The following is a 19,944-nucleotide window of genomic DNA, read 5'->3' as shown; positions in this document are numbered from 1 at the left end:
ACTGTGGGGGAAACCGGAGCACCCGGACCTTCTTGCTGTGAGGCGACAGCGCTAACCACTACACCACCGTGCCGCCCTTGTTTAAGATCAAATGTTGAAATATCAAATGTTGAAATTGAGAATTTTTTTTAAATGTATGCTCAGTCCTATTTTAGTACCAGCAACACGTTGATTTATAAATAAATAGAATTTCACACCCACAAAAATAACATTTGTGCTGAGTTTGTACTCGGGAAAACATTGGGCTGTTACTTTCTTTTAAATAAAACAGCAAAATGTTGATTCGGACAAATGTTTTTTCTTTTTAATTTTGTGTTATGTGTGTCATGTTCGGTGTTTCATGTGTTATGTTAACCAAAAGCATGCATTTGGAAACTTTCCTACTTGACAGCTGGCTGACGGGGAGGAAGGTGGGGTGGGGAGGAAGGTGGGGTGGGGTGGGGTGGGCTGGGGGGTTGGGGAAGGAGGGAAAAAAAAAAGCAGCCCTCCAGTTTCCTGGTGCCAAAATTTCCAGAAACAAAATGTTTGTCTATGGTGATGTGTACCTTCTGCCTCTGGATCCTGATTAACTACAGTATAAATCAGAGTTCCATCTCCTTCTTTTTTAATGTATCCTATCTGAATAAGAGAAACAAAGAAAACTCATCAGGAAGCACCTTAATAATTTGTCTCTCTTAACAGTATTTTAATCGACATCGTGTACCTTCGAGTTTGGCATGTAGCGGTTGATACGATCCCGGGCCTCATCAGCTGCGTGCTCCACCAGCGCCAGGACATGTTCCTCAGCTGTACTGTCCGTCAGGCTACACGCGTTCCCCTCCGGCTCGTACAGGTCACTGAGGGAAGGAATACCCAACAAAGGAGTAACACATTCAATTCTATTGAACAGGAGTTACTGTTGATTATTTTCCAATAACCGCAGGTCCTGAAGTGTTTTTATTCCTCTTATACAATTTTAAAAAAAAAATTATTAAATGAATGACAAGCCGCACTTTTTAATCCATTTTTAGTGAAATTTAATGCTGTGGGACGTCCATGAGAGAAGCTGGTTCCTATGTAACAGCAGCGAACAAACAAGCGGCCTTTTTTTGGACACTGGAGACTCGTTACAGAAAACTTTACCATAACAACTCTCGATTATGACTTCAGAAAGTTCTCAGCATCACCAGGAGAAAGATTGTTCTTGCACTCTCCTTTGACTTCAATGCACTTGGTCCACCAATGTTCAAGCTTCACTACCCCTTCGCGGAACATGGTCACATCTTAAACCTCCAGATGCTCCTCAACAGCATGGATGATTTCATCTCATCTCATCTCATCTCATCATCTCTAGCCGCTTTATCCTGTTCTACAGGGTCGCAGGCGACCTGGAGCCTATCCCAGCTGACTACGGGTGAAAGGCGGGGTACACCCTGGACAAGTCGCCAGGTCATCACAGGGCTGACACAGACACAGACAACCATTCACACTCACATTCACACCTACGGTCAATTTAGAGCCACCAGTTAACCTAACCTGCATGTCTTTGGACTGTGGGGGAAACCGGAGCACCCGGAGGAAACCCACGCGGACACGGGGAGAACATGCAAACTCCGCACAGAAAGGCCCTCGCCGGCCACGGGGCTCGAACCCGGACCTTCTTGCTGTGAGGCGACAGCGCTAGCCACTACACCACCGTGCCGCGGATGATTTCATCATCACTCTGAAAATGGCGACCACGCGAGTTGGATTTCAGTTTGGGGAACAGATAGAAGTCAGACGGTGGCAGGTCGGGTGAGTAAGATGCATGAGGCAACAGATCCAAGCTACGTTTGGCTGATTCTGCCCCTGCCACCTGCGCTGTGTGGACGGGATCATTGTCCGGAGCAACAGCACACTACCTCGAAGCTCATCTCATCTCATTATCTGTAGCCGCTTTATCCTGTTCTACAGGGTCGCAGGCAAGCTGGAGCCTATCCCAGCTGACTACGGGCGAAAGGCGGGGTACACCCTGGACAAGTCGCCAGGTCATCACAGGGCTGACACATAGACACAGACAACCATTCACACCTACCGTACGGTCAATTTAGAGTCACCAGTTAACCTAACCTGCATGTCTTTGGACTGTGGGGGAAACCAGAGCACCCGGAGGAAACCCACGCGGCCACGGGGAGAACATGCAAACTCCGCACAGAAAGACCCTCGCCGGCCCCGGGGCTCGAACCCGGACCTTTTTGCTGTGAGGCAACAGCGCTAACCACTACACCACTGTGCCGCCCTGCCTTGAAGCTTCATCTCATCTCATCTCATTATCTCTAGCCACTTTATCCTTCTACAGGGTCGCAGGCAAGCTGGAGCCTATCCCAGCTGACTACGGGTGAAAGGCGGGGTACACCCTGGACAAGTCGCCAGGTCATCACAGGGCTGACACACAGACACAGACAACCATTCACACCTACGGTCAATTTAGAGTCACCAGTTAACCTAACCTGCATGTCTTTGGACTGTGGGGGAAACCGGAGCACCCGGAGGAAACCCACGCAGACACGGGGAGAACATGCAAACTCCACACAGAAAGGCCCTCGCCAGCCACGGGGCTCGAACCCGGACCTTCTTGCTGTGAGGCGACAGTGCTAACCACTACACCACCGTGCCGCCCTACCTCGAAGCTTTCTTCTCTTTTTTTTCTTTGATTGCTTCTTTGATTTGAGTTTGTCTGGACAGTGATAAGGCTTTATAGCATACAGTTATGCCCCAAAATGGGAGTTACGCCCCTTGTTTCCAGGTGAGGCTGAGAACTTTTTGAAGTACTCTCATATTAATTAGCCTTACATTATGTGGTATTTTGGTGTCTATACAAGTCTCAGTAAAGGAGCTGTTGCAATAGAAACGATATTATATGAGAAGAAGTGCATTAGTATAAACCTGTTATTTTCCTTGCAGGCCACCGTCATAGCTGCTGTTATAGAAAACTACAACAGTGCTGTGATGTAATTTAAATTTACATAATATTCCCTTTACTACAAATGTCAATCAGCCAATCACTGAAGACATGTTTAATGTACGAAGCTGCCTTTTTAGTTTTGCACTGAAGCCGTAAAGATTTCTATTATGAAAATAAAGTTTTCCATATAGACATTCCCAAATATCTCACCAATATGTGTACAGGATTGTGTAAAAGTTTTAGGCACACGTAAAGAAATGCTGGAGACCAAAAATGGCTTAAAATAATGAAATGAAAATGTTTCAACATAAAAAAAATAAATACTATAATCAGTAAGCCATAATCAGTAAAACAAAAGTCAATATTTGGTGTGAGATGACCCTTTGCCTTTAAAAGGAAAAAAAAAAAAAAAGGTAGTCTCGAGTACAGTGAGTGCAGTTTTATGCGGAAATGAGCTGTAGGTTTTACTGAGCATCTTACAGAACCAGCCAAAGTTCTTCTGGACACTTTGACTGTCACACTCGCTTCTTCATTTTGCCCCAAAACCCAGTAGCCTTGATTATGATTTCTTTATTCATCTGAAAAGTGCCCTCTTATGTAATATGCTGCTCAGATACACACATTTTTTCCCGGCAACATTTAATTTTGTGCTGGAAAATGAATGTTTGGACTCCAGAATGTTTTTGTACTGACTCGATAATGCAGAAGTCAGTTTGTATGGGGAAAAAAAAAAAATAATAGGGTGCCTTAGACTTTTGCACAGTACTGTAAATGTTTCCAACAACGTTACGTTCTGTAAAATCTCTTTCTTTCAATGACTGTCTAAATTTACATATTATTATTATTATTATTATTAGCATCATCAGTTCCTGCTCAAATGTTTTATGAGCTTTACAACGTCGCTTGTGTTCCATTGGAAGGTTCTTTTGTAATGACACTGTGATTAAGCACACCCTACACACTATATAAGCTCAGCTTAAAGGAACAGTCCACCGTACTTCCATAATGAAATATGCTCTTATCTGAATTGAGACGAGCTGCTCCGTACCTGTCCGAGCTTTGCGCGACCTCCCAGTCAGTCAGACGCAGTCAGACGCGCTGTCACTCCTGTTAGCAATGTAGCTAGGCTCAGCATGGCCAATGGTATTTTTTGGGGCTGTAGTTAGATGCGACCAAACTCTTCCGCATTTTCCTGTTTACATAGGTTTATATGACCAGTGATATGAAACAAGTTCAGTTAAAAAAATTGAAACGTAGCGATTTTCTATGCTATGGAAAGTCCGCACTATAATGACAGGCGTACTAACACCTGCGCGCTTCGGCAGCGCATTGATACGGAGCTCAGATATCAATGCGCTGCCGAAGCGCGCAGAAGGTGTTAGTACGCCTGTCATTATAGTGCGGACTTTCCATAGCATAGAAAATCGCTACGTTTCAATTTGTGTAACTGAACTTGTTTCATATCACTGGTCATATAAACCTATGTAAACAGGAAAATGCGGAAGAGTTTGGTCGCATCTAACTACAGCCCCAAAAAATACCATTCGCCATGCTGAGCCTAGCTACATTGCTAACAGGAGTGACAGCGCGTCTGACTGCGTCTGACTGACTGGGAGGTCGCGCAAAGCTCGGACAGGTACGGAGCAGCTCGTCTCAATTCAGATAAGAGCATATTTCATTATGGAAGTACGGTGGACTGTTCCTTTAAATAAATAAGCGAGACTGTCAATGACGGTATAGCTCACTCCGATCCCGTCTAGTCCAGAAGGAACGATCTAAAGTGGGCCACCTTGCACAATAAATATTGCAAGCTATATACGATACACCTTAGGAATACCTACCTATTTGCCAGAAAGAATCCAAAACGGCAAGGAACTGACCGAGAAGAAGCGATTTTTGTTGAACTAGGCTTAATTAGTCCATAACTTCATTATTAATAATTGTAATTAAGCATCGCTACCTGAGGTAGCAATGACAGGCCGTTTTTTAAAGTAGTTGTCATAGTGTTGTGTAATGTATCAAATTAAAGAGCGTGAAGATCTGATTTGAAAACTTGTTTAATTTTGTAAATATGTCTAAAAACAAAAAAAGTTGTGAACATTTGAAAATCCAGTGTTTTATAACATTTCCATTTCTGTCCGTTGCCCCGGTCATAAACCAGCAGTCATTTTCCACTGGCTTAATTTTCCATTAATGAGAAAAAAAAAAAAAAACCTCAATCAGAAATGAATAGACCAAAAAGCCAAAAGTAAAAAGAGATTTAGGATTTTGAGTATCAGGGTAAGAATTACAGATAAAGGCTTCTTCCTTTATATCACAATTATGCACCTAAAAGGCTTAAAAGTAATGCATCAGTGAAATCGGTCCATCCTTTGTTTTTCAACATAAAAGCCAGAATTGAGTGGGTATGTTCACTTTAAATTGTGGACACCAAGCGTGACTAATGACGGTCGTGCTCGAATGCGCTGTGTATAAGAGGGTCAAACTTTTGTTAATTCTCTTCAAAACAGTATTACTGATATGTATACACCTTCTTCTCATTTTTTCTCCATGAAAGAAAAAAAAAAATAGGAAAATCATTGATTTTTAGGCAGGATACAAAATTTTCCTCAGTGATCTCACCTTTCACGAGGGTTCAGCCGATTTTATTGGAAAAACAAGTCAACATGAGAGATTCGACCACTAGGTGGGAATCATGAGTTTCAAGCTGATCGAACCAACAGTGAGCGAGCCGGAAGTAACAACAACAACAACAACAAAACACCACGGACTGGTGACGAATATCACTAAAAAACCCAAGATGGTGGCGCCTGTGAATTTGGTGTATTGCAATACACGACGTTAAACGCTTAAAGTAAAAGCTCACCACAACGCTGCACAAAATGAACATCTCATCTCATTATCTCTAGCCGCTTTATCCTGTTCGTTCTACAGGGTCGCAGGCAAGCTGGAGCCTATCCCAGCTGACTACAGGCGAAAGGCGGGGTACACCCTGGACAAGTCGCCAGGTCATCACAGGGCTGACACATAGACAACCATTCACACCTACGGTCAATTTAGAGTCACCAGTTAACCTAACCTGCATGTCTTTGGACTGTGGGGGAAACCGGAGCACCCGGAGGAAACCCACGCGGACACGGGGAGAACATGCAAACTCCGCACAGAAAGGCCCTCGCCGGCCACGGGGCTCGAACCCAGGACCTTCTTGCTGTGAGGCAACAGCGCTAACCACCACACCACCGTGCCACCCATAATGAACAACATATTCCGTAAATGTGTTAATTATTCTTGAATCTTATGTAGATTAAATGCTTTTAAATGTCTTTGAAGGGCAAATGAAAACATGTTATTCTCCCATACAAACATCTCATCTCATCTCATTATCTGTAGCCGCTTTATCCTGTGCTACAGGGTCGCAGGCAAGCTGGAGCCTATCCCAGCTGACTACGGGCGAAAGGCGGGGTACACCCTGGACAAGTCACCAGGTCATCACAGGGCTGACACATAGACACAGACAACCATTCACACTCACATTCACACCTACGGTCAGTTTAGAGTCACCAGTTAACCTAACCTGCATGTCTTTGGACTGTGGGGGAAACCGGAGCACCCGGAGGAAACCCACGCGGACACGGGGAGAACATGTAAACTCCGCACAGAAAGGCCCTCGCCGGCCACGGGGCTCGAACCCGGACCTTCTTGCTGTGAGACGACAGCGCTAACCACTATACCACCGTGCCGCCCAAAATGAACAACGTATTCCGTAAATGTGTTAATTATTCTTGAATCTTATGTAGATTAATGCTTTTAAATGTCTTTGAAGGGCAAATGAAAACATGCTGTTCTCCCATACAAACATACGGGAAGTTTATCAGCGCAGCGGCACGCCGTCAAGCCTACCCTAGGTACCCCTACCTTTATGCCAGAAAGAATCAAAATTGATGAAGAATTGAGAGAGAAGAAGCAATTTGTGAGGGTTTAATTACTCTGTATCTTTGTTAATTGCAATTATGCAAATTTGGGTAGAAGTTATATGCACGCCAGGCAGATCTACCTTCCTGCCAAAAAGAATAAAAATCGGTGGGAAATTGAGAGAGAAGCAGCGATTTTTGTGAAATGTGGGCGACGCTGGATGGACGCCGGACAACGGACAACACATGATGGCATAAGCTCATCGGCCTGCCGGCCGGATGAGCTAATAAACAAACAAACAAACAAACAAACAGCAACTGTTGTAGTATTCATAGCATCCTTTCTTCAAACCTTGAGCTTTACCTCATCATGGGCTCTTTAACCGGCTGCTTTTTGGATTTTTTGGCAGACTCTGTGTGGAAATGGGCAACTTCTGGAACTGGCTCCTCACCGGCTACGTCCTCGTCACCCAGAATGGCAGCCTGCTGAGAGAAATCCATGTCGTGCATGAAAGACATGCTGCGCTTCAGAGCTAACAGCCGTTCCTGCAAACAGAGCAGAAAAAGAGCCGCGCAGCCATGTGTTTACTCCTCCATCATGAGGCCTGAGTGGGTCATGACCATGGGAGTGTAGGAACGTAAAAGCCGATGGCATGCAATGGAAAGGGCTCTGGCTTGGGGATTAAAAAAAAAAAAAAAGAAGCATGCAAGCCTATCATGCATGTGCATAGCAAGCGCAGTGATGTTACTCATGTTAGTGGAAATACTAAGCATTAGAATTAGAAGCGCGTTTTAATGTTAGGGTGCATGAAGTGGACAAATGATTTTGATGGAGAATCAAAAATCAGAATACAAAGAGGCAGCGTGTTACTTTGCTCATCATCTTGAAGCCTGTGTGAAGGAGCTTCTTCGCAGCTTTATAGTAGACGGTCTCGGGTCTGTTGTACACCATGGCGTTGTCACACATCAGCTTGAAGTCGGCCTAAATATCAGAAAGACGGGAGCATCAAAGGTTCCAAGGAAAATAAATTGCACACAAAGTTGATGTATCTGATATGAAGATGCCTCTGCAACACAATACCAATCCAATAGAGGACTTTCACGTGACTTCATCGCAACTGCGGGTTTGTTTATGCGGCCATGTCGCTGGGCAAACTTTGTGTTCGACAGTGACCGGCACAAGTGTATACGAGTGACTTTAAGCCCAATTTAGTAAACATCTAGAGATAAACTTGTAGAAGTTACACCGAAAAGAACAATGCCAGAGACATGTAGTGCTTTTGGATGTAATAACAGACGTGGCGATGAGCCTGGTGGAACTTCTCACTACTTCCTGGCGAACCCAGAAAGACAAGAAAAATGGCAAGCTGCAGTTAAATAGGAAGAAAAACATCCTTGTGTGTGTGTGTGGAGAACATTTTATATCGGGTTAGTATAAAAGCTCTGTACAATATTAAAATGTAGGTCTGCATGTGGGCTTTAGACGCGATATATTTTATTAGACCTAATGCTTTGTGAGCCTAGCAGAATATTTATGTACTGATAATGTAGATTTGGCTAAACGCCATAAAATATGCTAGATCTAGGCCCTGGCTGGTTTATGACTATTAGAAGTCCATGTTAGCGCTTACCTTTTTCATTCAAAGTCCTTCCCACGCCATGTGGCGCATAGGGTGGCGCCGATCTCCATTTCCGTAGCCCTCGGCCTCTCACCTATTACATAGCTATGGTTACAGTCGGGGGCTACCATTTTTATAATGGTCTTTGGTATGACCCGACCGTGAGTAGAACTCGCGATCTCCCGATCGAGAGGCGGACATGCTGACCACTAGGCCAACTCGCGGTGCAACCTTTGTCATAATAAGGTATTTTTCTCATTCTCATCTCATTATCTCTAGCCGCTTTATCCTGTTCTACAGGGTCGCAGGCAAGCTGGAGCCTGTCTCAACTGACTACGGGCGAAAGGCGGGGTACACCCTGGACAAGTCGCCAGGTCATCACAAGGCTGACACACAGACAACCATTCACACTCACATTCACACCTACGGTCAATTTAGAGTCACCAGTTAACCTAACCTGCATGTCTTTGGACTGTGGGGGAAACCGGAGCACCCGGAGGAAACCCACGCGGACACGGGGAGAACATGCAAACTCCATACAGAAAGGCCCTCGCCGGCCACGGGGCTCGAACCCGGACCTTCTTGCTGTGAGGCGACAGCGCTAACCACTACACCACCGTGCCGCCAGGTATTTTTCTTTATCGGGAATTTTGCACAACATTCCGGCATGCACAAAACCTGCCTCGAAATATCAGTAGGCATCAGTACTTTTGTAAACCTTTAGCATGTTCGGTGTATTTAGAAGTCCTGAATACTACATAGTTCAGGATGTAGTAGTGTCCCAAATCCGGTAGCTGGTTTGCGGAACACTTTTCAAGTGGAATAAATACATTTGTGGGTAAATTAAGAAGAAGCAGCCTTTATTTTTGTCACGTGCAAATTCAAGCACAGCGAAATTCCTCCTCTGCATTTAATCCATCTGAAGCGGTGAACAAGCGTGTGCGCGCACACACACAAACAAACAGAGAAAGAGATGTGAGTAAATTATGTGGATCTGTGATGCCTGCATGTTTCAGCTTTTGGATGTAACGCGATCTGCTGGTATAAAATAAATTTTTAATAGTTTCAGAGAAATTGTACTGACTGCAGTCGTCTCGATTTTCATTATTAACCGTTGTGGCGGTTTCTTTGTTTGCCTGGCAATATGGCGGACGCTGCATGATAAACAACAATCTATGATGTCAGTGAAAGTCCTCTATAACTGATGAATCTGTTTGAACCTGTATATGAATTAAAATACCAGTCTATGGACCTTTCTATTGCGGGCTGTATAAGGACCTCTCTGCCATCCCACCCCTCGTCCATGTCTCTTTCTATGAACCTGTCTTTAACCTTATGCGTCTATCTATGAACTCGTGCACCTGTCTATACACTTGTTCCTCTTATTTCACCAAAATATAAAAATATAATGAGATATTAGACCTGACTAGATAAAAAAATACACCAAATACCTTAAACTCTGTGACTGTTTTGTATTCGTTCATGGCAATTTTGTCCTTCATGGTGCTGAAGTCCATGGGGTGTTTGATGATCATGGAGTAGCCTGGTGCGATGGCATCCGTCACAGGGAAGGCAAAAAACCCATGAGGGTCTTTCCTGAAGAGACACAAAAGACCAGCAAAGGGAAAGCACTGCATAAATACCGTCGGAAACATTTTTCTGGCTCAGACAGTGTTCTAAATACTGGGTACAGAGAGCAAACTTTTCTTTCTTTTCTGATTGTATATCTTTAATATGCCTATGCTTTGATTTGAGAGACAGGAACGTGATGAGAGCAGACAGGATGAGACAGAAAAGACTTGGTGCAACGTGCATGATGTGAACGGACCTCTGCAGAAGACGCAGGAAGTGCTCGAGGAGCTGCTGGCGAGGCGTGCTCTCGTTTTCTGGAACAAAACAGAGATGCATTATAAATACATTTTAACACAATGGCTGGGAACGATCTTCAGCCCTCTCCTTTAAAGTACCTCATTCTCCACCGGAGGGCAGAGTGAGACTGAGCGAGGATCTAATGCACTCTCGCAATATATAACTGATAACTGTACAGAAAGCAGAATTTAGAAAGGTCGAAAACATTTTTAACCACAGTTATGAACAGAGAGACATTCTCAAAGCCACGGGAACGGATTTCTTGTTTGGATAACGTCACATTCACATCACATTATCTCTAGCCGCTTTATCCTTCTACAGGGTCGCAGGCAAGCTGGAGCCTATCTCAGCTGACTACGGGCGAAAGGCGGGGTACACCAGTTAACCTAACCTGCATGTCTTTGGGCTGTGGGGGAAACTGGAGCACCCAGAGGAAACCCACACGGACACGGGGAGAACATGCAAACTCCATACAGAAAGGCCCTCGCCGGCCACGGGGCTCGAACCCGGACCTTCTGGCGACAGCACTAACCACTACACCACCGTGCCGCCTTGTTTGGATAACGTGTAATATGGAAACAAGGACTAAAGAAGCAAGAAAAGTCTGCTGGGTTCACAAGGAATAAGGTTAACTGGTGACTCTAAATTGAGCGTAGGTGTGAATGTGAGTGTGAATGGTTGTCTGTGTCTATGTGTCAGCCCTGTGATGACCTGGCGACTTGTCCAGGGTGTACCCCGCCTTTCGCCCGTAGTCAGCTGGGATAGGCTCCAGCTTGCCTGCGACCCTGTACAGGATAAGTGGTTACAGATAATGGATGGATAAACTAATTCAGTGATGTGGACTCTAGACAACAGTAGTGGCTATCTTTAAAGTGTATATTCTGGACCAATTTCGTGTTTTTTTTTTTTATATGAAAGTATGTCCCTTTACACACTCATCCAGAAGGGTAATTTTGCACAAAGCCATCTGTCTACAGCAGAAAAAAATAAAATAACAAAACGCGTCTGGAAAAATCCCAAGGGAGTCTGGAGCCAGATTCATGACGTCATGTGCGGATCCGCCAACAGGCTGCGGAGCTTGCATGGATTCAGTGCACAGTCTGTGTCGACCAAGTTTAGCAGCTAGCGATTTTGCATTGAAATATGGAATTGTCGCCTGAGCTTCTAAACCCATGGATTCATCTATTAATGCTCATCTATCTATTGTTACATAAATCCTATTTTTTCTAATTACTATTATGTATTTATATATTTCTTCATGGGCAGCACGGTGGTGTAGTGGTTAGCGCCGTTGCCTCACAGCAAGAAGGTCCGGGTTCGAGCCCCGGGGCCGGCGAGGGTCTTTCTGTGTGGAGTTTGCATGTTCTCCCCGTGTCCGCGTGGGTTTCCTCCGGGTGCTCCGGTTTCCCCCACAGTCCAAAGACATGCAGGTTAGGTTAACTGGTGACTCTAAATTGAGCGTAGGTGTGAATGTGAGTGTGAATGGTTGTTTGTCTCTATGTGTCAGCCCTGTGATGACCTGGCGACTTGTCCAGGGTGTACCCCGCCTTTCACCCGTAGTCAGCTGGGATAGGCTCCAGCTTGCCTGCGACCCTGTAGAAGGATTAAGCGGCTACAGATAATGAGATGAGATTTCTTCATTCAGAAGAGTACTGGCTACTGTAGGAGAAAGATTTCATAAGCTACACGTATGGAATCGGCTAAGCAGGGTTGTACGTACATTTAATGTGTTTGACAGGTCCCAAGATCTCAAGCCCTGACGCGCATATCCCTTGATACATGTGAAGTGTATTATCGCCCAGCGCTTTCGTGTTGTTTACTTTTGTGTGTGTCAATAAATAACATTATCCGTGTACCATACAAACACAGGAACACCTAATTTAGAGTATAGTCTCTCTTATTTCTTACCCTGGCAACAGTCAACTTGTGAATTGCCGATTTTTTCAGCTCTGCTTGGTCCTCGGCTTTTTTCGGGTGCTTCGCACGAAGCGCTCCCATTTCTCTCTCATTGTCCGGTCTTTTGGAAAACGATGAGTACTAATCCCATCATGATTGGTGTTGCTACACCCTCCTACGATACATCTGTTAACCATTTTAATAATTACGCGATAACGTTGAAGAAATTTGCAGAAAACCACCAGGTCGTTTTCTCATAAACAAACCAGCGCTGACGTAGGATTCAGAAGGAGGCGTCCCGCACGCGACGTCACGAAAATCAACGTTTGCCAGGAAATCCAAATGCCAAATTTTTTCAGAGGCGGACCGATTCGTCTCAAATGGTTTGATTTCAACTGAATTTTTCTGGTATTGCGCAAGGTAAAAAAAATTGCACAAAATGCAAAATGTGACAGATATTCGACCAAAGTTTAATATAAAATAAGAGAATTACATTGATCTTGCTCCTAAATGTACCCAAGATGTCCACTTTAAATAAAGAAAATAAAAATCCAAAACCCAAATAAGGCATACGGGTCATAAAGATGTTTTCGGGTAAAATGCAGTGACTCACTGATAAATATACGGTACATTCATGAGCAAAAGCTGCATTTATAAACACTTTTCTATAACTCACTAATTTCCCAGAATAAAACAAACTCTCTCACTCTCACTCCAGGGTGCAGCCTTAGATACACACACACCTGAACCTTAACACGTCTTCTTTTCTCCTCTCTGTACCATCAAAAGCATATAAAAATACACATTTTACATAATCAGTCAGAATACAATACAAGTAGATTCTGTACATAAGTGCACTTTATCATGACCTGCGCCAACCCGTTACTCGCTACATCGCTCACTCGCGCTACATCACTTCCTGATTTCCCAAACTACGGGGGAGGGGTATAGAACGTGCATGCGTTAATCGCGCGTCAAAAAAAATTAGTGGCGCTAAAAGGAACTGGCGTTAACGCGTTATTATCGCGTTAACTTTGACAGCCCTCGTAATTATTTTTCTTTTTGTGGTGAACTGCAAATTTTATTTTATTATTATTAATAAATTGTTTATAAAATTATTATTTACTAAACTAAAGTAGACATTTTCACGAAAGGTCAGCAAGAAAGATGCCGGAAATGTTTCTCACACACACAAACAATGTGGATGAAGCAGGGCTTTGAACCGGTTCAAGGAACAAAAACGAAAACCGGGAACCTTTTCTATTTCACATGGAACAGAAACGAAACCAGAAACTTTATTATTTTTTATGTTCTGGAACAGAAACGCTTATTAAAAATAATGGTAACCGGTTAATACCGGTTTTTATTTCGTTCCTCAAAGTTTCCGTAGCCTACAAATAAAAAAGTCATTCTTCTCCTGCGCAAGTTTCTATGACCCGCTGGGGTTCACTTCCTGTGTGACGTTCGCTGACTGAATGGAGAGAGCGGGAAGGTGGACTACTATCACGTCTCCACGTGATAATAAGTGAGTAAGTGCATTACTCAGTAAGTGCATTACTGAGTGTCTGAGCAAAGAAGAGCCTGAACGTTGCAACCTCCCTATTGGCTGTTTGTAAAAATGTATCAGTTGTTGCCCTTCCCACGGGAATCATCGCGGGCTCGAGAGACGAGACCTGACGAGTTAGTCCGTTGGTAGCAGAACAAAATGTCTGGACACAAATCGGGTTTTCAGAAAAGGAAAGAAAATAAACGGAGGGTCGAAAATACAAAAAAGGAGGCAGAAAATGCAAAACGAGTTTTAAGGTAGGACAAATGGTTACTTTTCTGAGGCAGCCCGCCGTGGCTGCAGGCTTTCAGTTGTGTCATTGAATGGTTACTTTTCTGAGGCAGCCCGCCGTGGCTGCCTGGAGGCTTATTTATTATAGCCCATTTAGTTAAAATAGTTGATATAAAATGTTTATAGTTATGTGATGGTTGTCCTGATTTAGACTGGTGTTTTTTTTTTTGGGGGGGGGTTTGCGCGATGTTGCACCCGGGTCCAGATTAGGGCAGAACCGGCCCTGGCTACATTTCAGGTGTAGTTTGTTTTATGTATGTATGTACTTGCATAGATGTGTTCTTGGCCTTCCAATATGGCGCCTAACAAAATCTCGCGGCGCGGTGACGTCATGCGGTAGCCCTCTATAGGGCCTGACTAGCCTTTGGTAACGCACTAAACGAATTATCTTTCATTTTTGGCACTTTTTCTGTTTGTGTAGATGGGAAGACATACTGAGAATCCAAATCGCCAACATTTGAAATAATAATTGTTTTGAATTATTTCTTGTCTTATTTAATGAAGGTTGTAATAGAATTAGCCTACATTTGGCTTAAGCTGGATGAGACAGAGACATAATTTTATAGCCATTTGTTAAACAGCTGACAGGGAACGTAATTAACCGTTCCGGGAACGAAATTTTTTTGTTCTAACCGGTTCGGGAACGTCTATTTAATGGTGGAACCCAAAACCGGAAACGTTAAAATTCCGTTTCTGTTCGGAACGAACCAATAGGAAAAAAATTCTGGTTCAAAGCCCTGGGATGAAGTGAATACATTAAAAGGCTACCTTGCTGAGTGCGGCAGGCTCTGACAGGTCGGTCCGCCTGCGTCTCCGTCTCCACCTTCACGCTGGGGTGGAACTCGTCAGCCTCCGGCTCAAACTTCTCCCTCTTTCTCTTCCTCTCCTCCACCACCACCTGCAGCACAGCACAAAAACTTCACCTTCAGAGCCCAAAACCATCACACTTGGTCAACGTTGGTGTGAACCTTTGAGACGCAAGTGACGTTACCTCAACAGACTTGGTCAGGGTGAAGGGCTCCACCGGGGCACTGGGTGTGTTTTCTAGCTGCTCCCTTTCACGTTTTTTCTTCTTCTCCTCCTGAGAAATGCAAATCAAAGCAACAATGGGCCTCATTTATCAACTGTTCAATAATATTGCGCAAATGTTTTGATCGGTGGATGAAACCAGACTAAAAATTTAGATTTACAAATGTTTATATTGTATACACGTAGACAGATGGTCTCATCTCATCTCATTATCTCTAGCTGCTTTATCCTGTTCTACAGGGTCGCAAGCAAGCTGGAGCCTATCCCAGCTGACTACGGGCGAAAGGCGGGTACACCCTGGACAAGTCGCCAGGTCATCACAGGGCTGACACATAGACACAGACAACCATTCACACTCACATTCACACCTACGGTCAATTTAGAGTCACCAGTTAACCTAACCTGCATGTCTTTGGACTGTGGGGGAAACCGGAGCACCCGGAGGAAACCCACGCGGACACGGGGAGAACATGCAAACTCTGCACAGAAAGGCCCTCGCCGGCCACGGGGCTCGAACCCGGACCTTCTTGCTGTGAGGCGACAGCGCTAACCACTACACCACGGTGCCGCCGTAGACAGATGGTGTACTGTAAAAATGACAAGATGACAAGCCTCCTCCTTTACTAACCTTTCTTCTTCTTCTTTCTTCATCATCCAAGTGTTTGTCCTTCTCCTTTTCAGATTTTTTCTTCTTCTTCTTTTTCTTTTCCTTGTGGCGCTCCCGTTCGTGGTCAGACCGATCATCGTAATAACTCGAGTCGTGTCCTGAGCCAGAGAGTTCAGTGACCTCGCTGCCTCCGACCTTCAACACCAACTTCAGGGGCTTATCCAAGGGCTGGTCCTCATAATCTGGGCGTCAAAGAAAAGATTTAACAGGTCTGACTGACTGCTTCAATAAAAGGAAAGACCAACAGGTATTTTACAATAAAAGAACAATATCTGCATGAGGTTCGCGATGCAATGTCAAATCTAATTGCGGTTACGAGTACATTACATCACTAATGCAACTGGACACTTTTTTTTTTTTTAGCTAACTAGACACTTTGATATTATAATAGTTTGGTGCCAAAAGTTTAACTTTCACCCCTTTCTGGGGACATTAAAAATAAAACATATATTAATCAATTAAGTAAAATTAAAAAAAAAAAAAAAAAAATACAGCACTACTATTTAACCATTTAATGAAACTGAAATACAATTAAGTGCGAAAGTTTGCCCACCTTTTGGGACAAAATGAATCATTTGGATCTTCTGGGTTATTTTATTGTTTTTTTTTTCCCCTCGGATGCAAACACATTTAATTTTTAACTTCCGGATTTTTTTCTTCATCCACCCAGCTTGAGTAATCATTATATTTTGATCAGGGTCACAATGGAGCTAGAACACTGAGTGTGATGCAGGGATACAATCATGCACATAGAGAAAATCGAATTTCTGCCGTAGCTCGACTGAAATCGAAGTTCTAAATGCCATGGAAATACCTTAACTCGGCTGAAATCGAACCGAACTGGATTTCTCGTAATCGAGCTACGCGACCTAGATTATGCGATTATAGCCAAGCTACTTAGTGCATGTAAACCCTATCGAGCTACGTAGTCGAGCTACTTACTTCAGCGCTGCCCCTTCCGGAAGTGACGAGACCACAAGCGGGAAACACAACAGCCTCGGTCGGCATGACAACAGTAGTAGAAACGTGCACTTCTGGAGCAATGAGGAGATAGAGTTCATGCTCATTCAGCTTAAGGAGTTGAATATATATATATATATATATATATATATATATATATATATATATATATATATATATATATATATATCGATGTTGCTGTCCTCGTCGTCGTTCTTCTTGTGAACAAAGAACTGATAACTTTGTTTATACTCTTGAATAGCTCTTCTTCATGACGACAACCGGAAGTGTACCAACACGATGGGGTGTGTAGCGCCACCTGTGGCTCGGGTGCACAATGTACCTCACACAATAGCTCGATTTCCTTGTGTGCATGTAGGATTGGATTTCTCTGGCACCCCTGCTGGGACCCTTAGCTCGATTACCGACAGTAGCTCGATTTGGATGTGCATGTAAACACACTGAATGTGACTGCGACAGCAGTCCATCACAGGGCACCATGCACACACTTTTTCATACCCAGGAGTAATTTAGGACAATCTACCTACTGGCATGTTATTGGGAGGTAGGAGGAAACCGGAGTACCCGGAGGAAACCAACGAGGACACTAGGAGAATATGTGAAATTCCACATAGAGAGTAATCTAAGCTCAGGATCGAACCGAGAACCCTGGAGCTGTGAGGCAGCAACAATATTTGCTGCGATACTGTTCTGGAAATGACTGAAACTTTTGCAAGTGCATGCTGACAACTGCATATTGTCTGTACTAATAAGTTTAAGTAATAGTGTTCCTCCTGTAAGTATTACAGATTATCTGAAGAGCACGGTAAATAAAAACAACTAAAACATTCTCGAGGAGTATAAAAATTTGCCAGGTTCTATTAGTGATGCTCAGAGTTGAACGGCCGCGAGTTGGCCTAGTGGTTAGCGTGTCTGCCTCTTGATCGGGAGATCATGAGTTCTACTTGAGGTCGGGTTATACCAAAGACCATTATCAAAATGGCGAGGCATACCGCAATACAGATGTGAGTAGGGAGTCAAACTCTCATGGTTACCAGAGGACCAGCCCCCCACTGTAACCCTAGCTATGTAATAGGCGAGAGGCCAAGGGCTATAGAAACGGAGACTGGCGCCACTCAATGTGTCTCAAGGGCCTGGTTAATACCGGGACAGGAGATTGCCTGGGGAGATCAGGCCCTGGCACAGGAAGGGACACAGTTGAAAGACGCAGTAGTTAAGATTAGGCTTATTCATGAAGCTCCGCCCCCTGGAACCACATCTACATCTAATTTGCATCCAAACAAGCATTCTGGACCGGAAACCAGTTTTCCAAACGGGGTTTCTTAGCTCCTTAGTAAACTTTTGCTAAGGTCTGGCTTAATGCATGTATTATTATCCCCCGCCATGAAGCGGAATGGAGTCCGTCCGTCCTTCTGTCCGTCCGTCCATTTCAATCTGGACAAGTTCTCTCAGAAACTACATCAATGAAACTTTGCATGCTCAAACTAGAACAATTATCGACAGCTTTTCAGATTTACCAATAAAAAACAATTTTACAAAGGTGAGTTTCAGTTACAACAGTTCTTATTGGTTAATCAATCAACTGGAAGACCCGCCCCCTTGCTCTTTGATCTTGTCGTCTGATGACACAGCTCGTTACCTGAGATGGAATTTTTTTTCCGCACGATCAGCAATCTGAGGAAAACCCGGACGTTCTCATCGCAGGTAAGCATGGTGGAAAGATCATGGACATGTTTTTACTCATCAAATTCACCGATATTTCATGATCTCCTTGTCGAAACCTACGTTGTTTCTTACTCTTTCATTCGACAGTCGCCTTTTTGCATCCAAACGCGCGTTTGAGAAGTCACGTGATGTTTCGATAACAGTGATCACTTTCACCGGTGTCCACCATTATCAACACCCTGTGGAATTAAGGGACATTTACAACTGTTATGGATCCATCTTTGTGTAACATTGTTGAAGCAGATGAAGTACTTTAAAAAAAAAATAAAAGTACTACGATTTATAATTTTTTTTTTCTGATTCATAACAGAATGGAATGTTTATATAGGATTTAGACCAGAATTAAATTCCTAGAATATATAAAAGAAATTACAGGGCGGCACGGTGGTGTAGTGGTTAGCGCTGTCGCCTCACAGCAAGAAGGTCCGGGTTCGAGCCCCGTGGCCGGCGAGGGCCTTTCTGTGCGGAGTTTGCATGTTCTCCCCGTGTCCGCGTGGGTTTCCTCCGGGTGCTCCGGTTTCCCCCACAGTCCAAAGACATGCAGGTTAGGTTAACTGGTGACTCTAAATTGACCGTAGGTGTGAATGTGAGTGTGAATGGTTGTCTGTGTCTATGTGTCAGCCCTGTGATGACCTGGCGACTTGTCCAGGGTGTACCCCGCCTTTCGCCCGTAGTCAGCTGGGATAGGATCCAGCTCGCCTGCGACCCTGTAGAACAGGATAAAGCGGCTAGAGATAATGAGATGAGATAAAAGAAATTACATGCTTGGAATATTCAGATTTTTCTATTCCATTCAGAAAATATTTTTTGCAGTTTGTTGTAAATATCTACCACATATTACAATATCAGTAGACATTTTATATTTTGGTTCGAGGAATGATATGCGACCTTTGACCTGGATTTTCATGCGGTTACAATGTCAGTTGCCTGTTGACATTTATTGGTAAACTAGAAATTAAAACAAACAACAACGAATCATTAACAAAACGTGATCTATGAAAATACTTAGAAAGTGGGTAGAAAGTGGAACAAAAAGATTTTCTGATGCAGGTTAAACATTATCAGTTCATTTGTTTACAAACATTAGAATTACTTCCTTGTGTACGTAAACACCGATATCCATTTTGGACTAAATATAAGTCTATGTAAAACAAATTTTAAATAAAAACCTATGTTTTGTTAACTTAATACCACATACTGATTTTTTTAAAAATAAATAATCATCTAGGTGTTGATAATTGGTTAAAGGTGTCGATAACCGTGGAACGGTGTCGATAACCGTGGACAAAGGTGTCGGTAATTGTGGAACGGTGTTGGTAACCGTAGACAACCGTGGACAAAGGTGTTGATAATTGTGGAACGGTGTCGATAACCATGGACAAAGGTGTCGATAATTGTGGAACGGTGTCAGTAACTGTGGACAAAGGTGTCGATAACCGTGGACAAAGGTGTCGATAATTGTGGAACGGTGTCGGTAACCGTGGACA

The 19,944-nt window shown here is 43.7% G+C and overlaps 1 protein-coding gene across 3 annotated transcripts in view; it reads right to left on the bottom strand.

Moving 5' to 3' along the window:
• brd9 (bromodomain containing 9) overlaps positions 1-19,944 on the bottom strand; it is a 30,229-nt gene that overhangs the window by 8,950 nt on the left and 1,335 nt on the right. The window contains exons 2-10 of one of the 3 annotated variants that reach the window (XM_060900290.1): positions 15,713-15,933; positions 15,047-15,136; positions 14,824-14,953; positions 10,282-10,339; positions 9,905-10,049; positions 7,706-7,816; positions 7,199-7,380; positions 704-836; positions 546-618 (exon numbers count right to left, since the gene is read on the bottom strand). In XM_060900290.1, coding sequence (XP_060756273.1) covers positions 546-618; positions 704-836; positions 7,199-7,380; positions 7,706-7,816; positions 9,905-10,049; positions 10,282-10,339; positions 14,824-14,953; positions 15,047-15,136; positions 15,713-15,933 — 1,143 coding nt within the window. The remainder of the gene's footprint in view (positions 1-545; positions 619-703; positions 837-7,198; positions 7,381-7,705; positions 7,817-9,904; positions 10,050-10,281; positions 10,340-14,823; positions 14,954-15,046; positions 15,137-15,712; positions 15,934-19,944) is intronic. The other 2 variants (XM_060900291.1, XM_060900292.1) reach the window with 2 other exon arrangements.

Source organism: Neoarius graeffei, chromosome 19, assembly GCF_027579695.1.
Source record: "Neoarius graeffei isolate fNeoGra1 chromosome 19, fNeoGra1.pri, whole genome shotgun sequence".
Lineage (NCBI taxonomy): Eukaryota > Metazoa > Chordata > Actinopteri > Siluriformes > Ariidae > Neoarius > Neoarius graeffei.
This window is presented reverse-complemented; position numbering and strand designations above follow the sequence as displayed.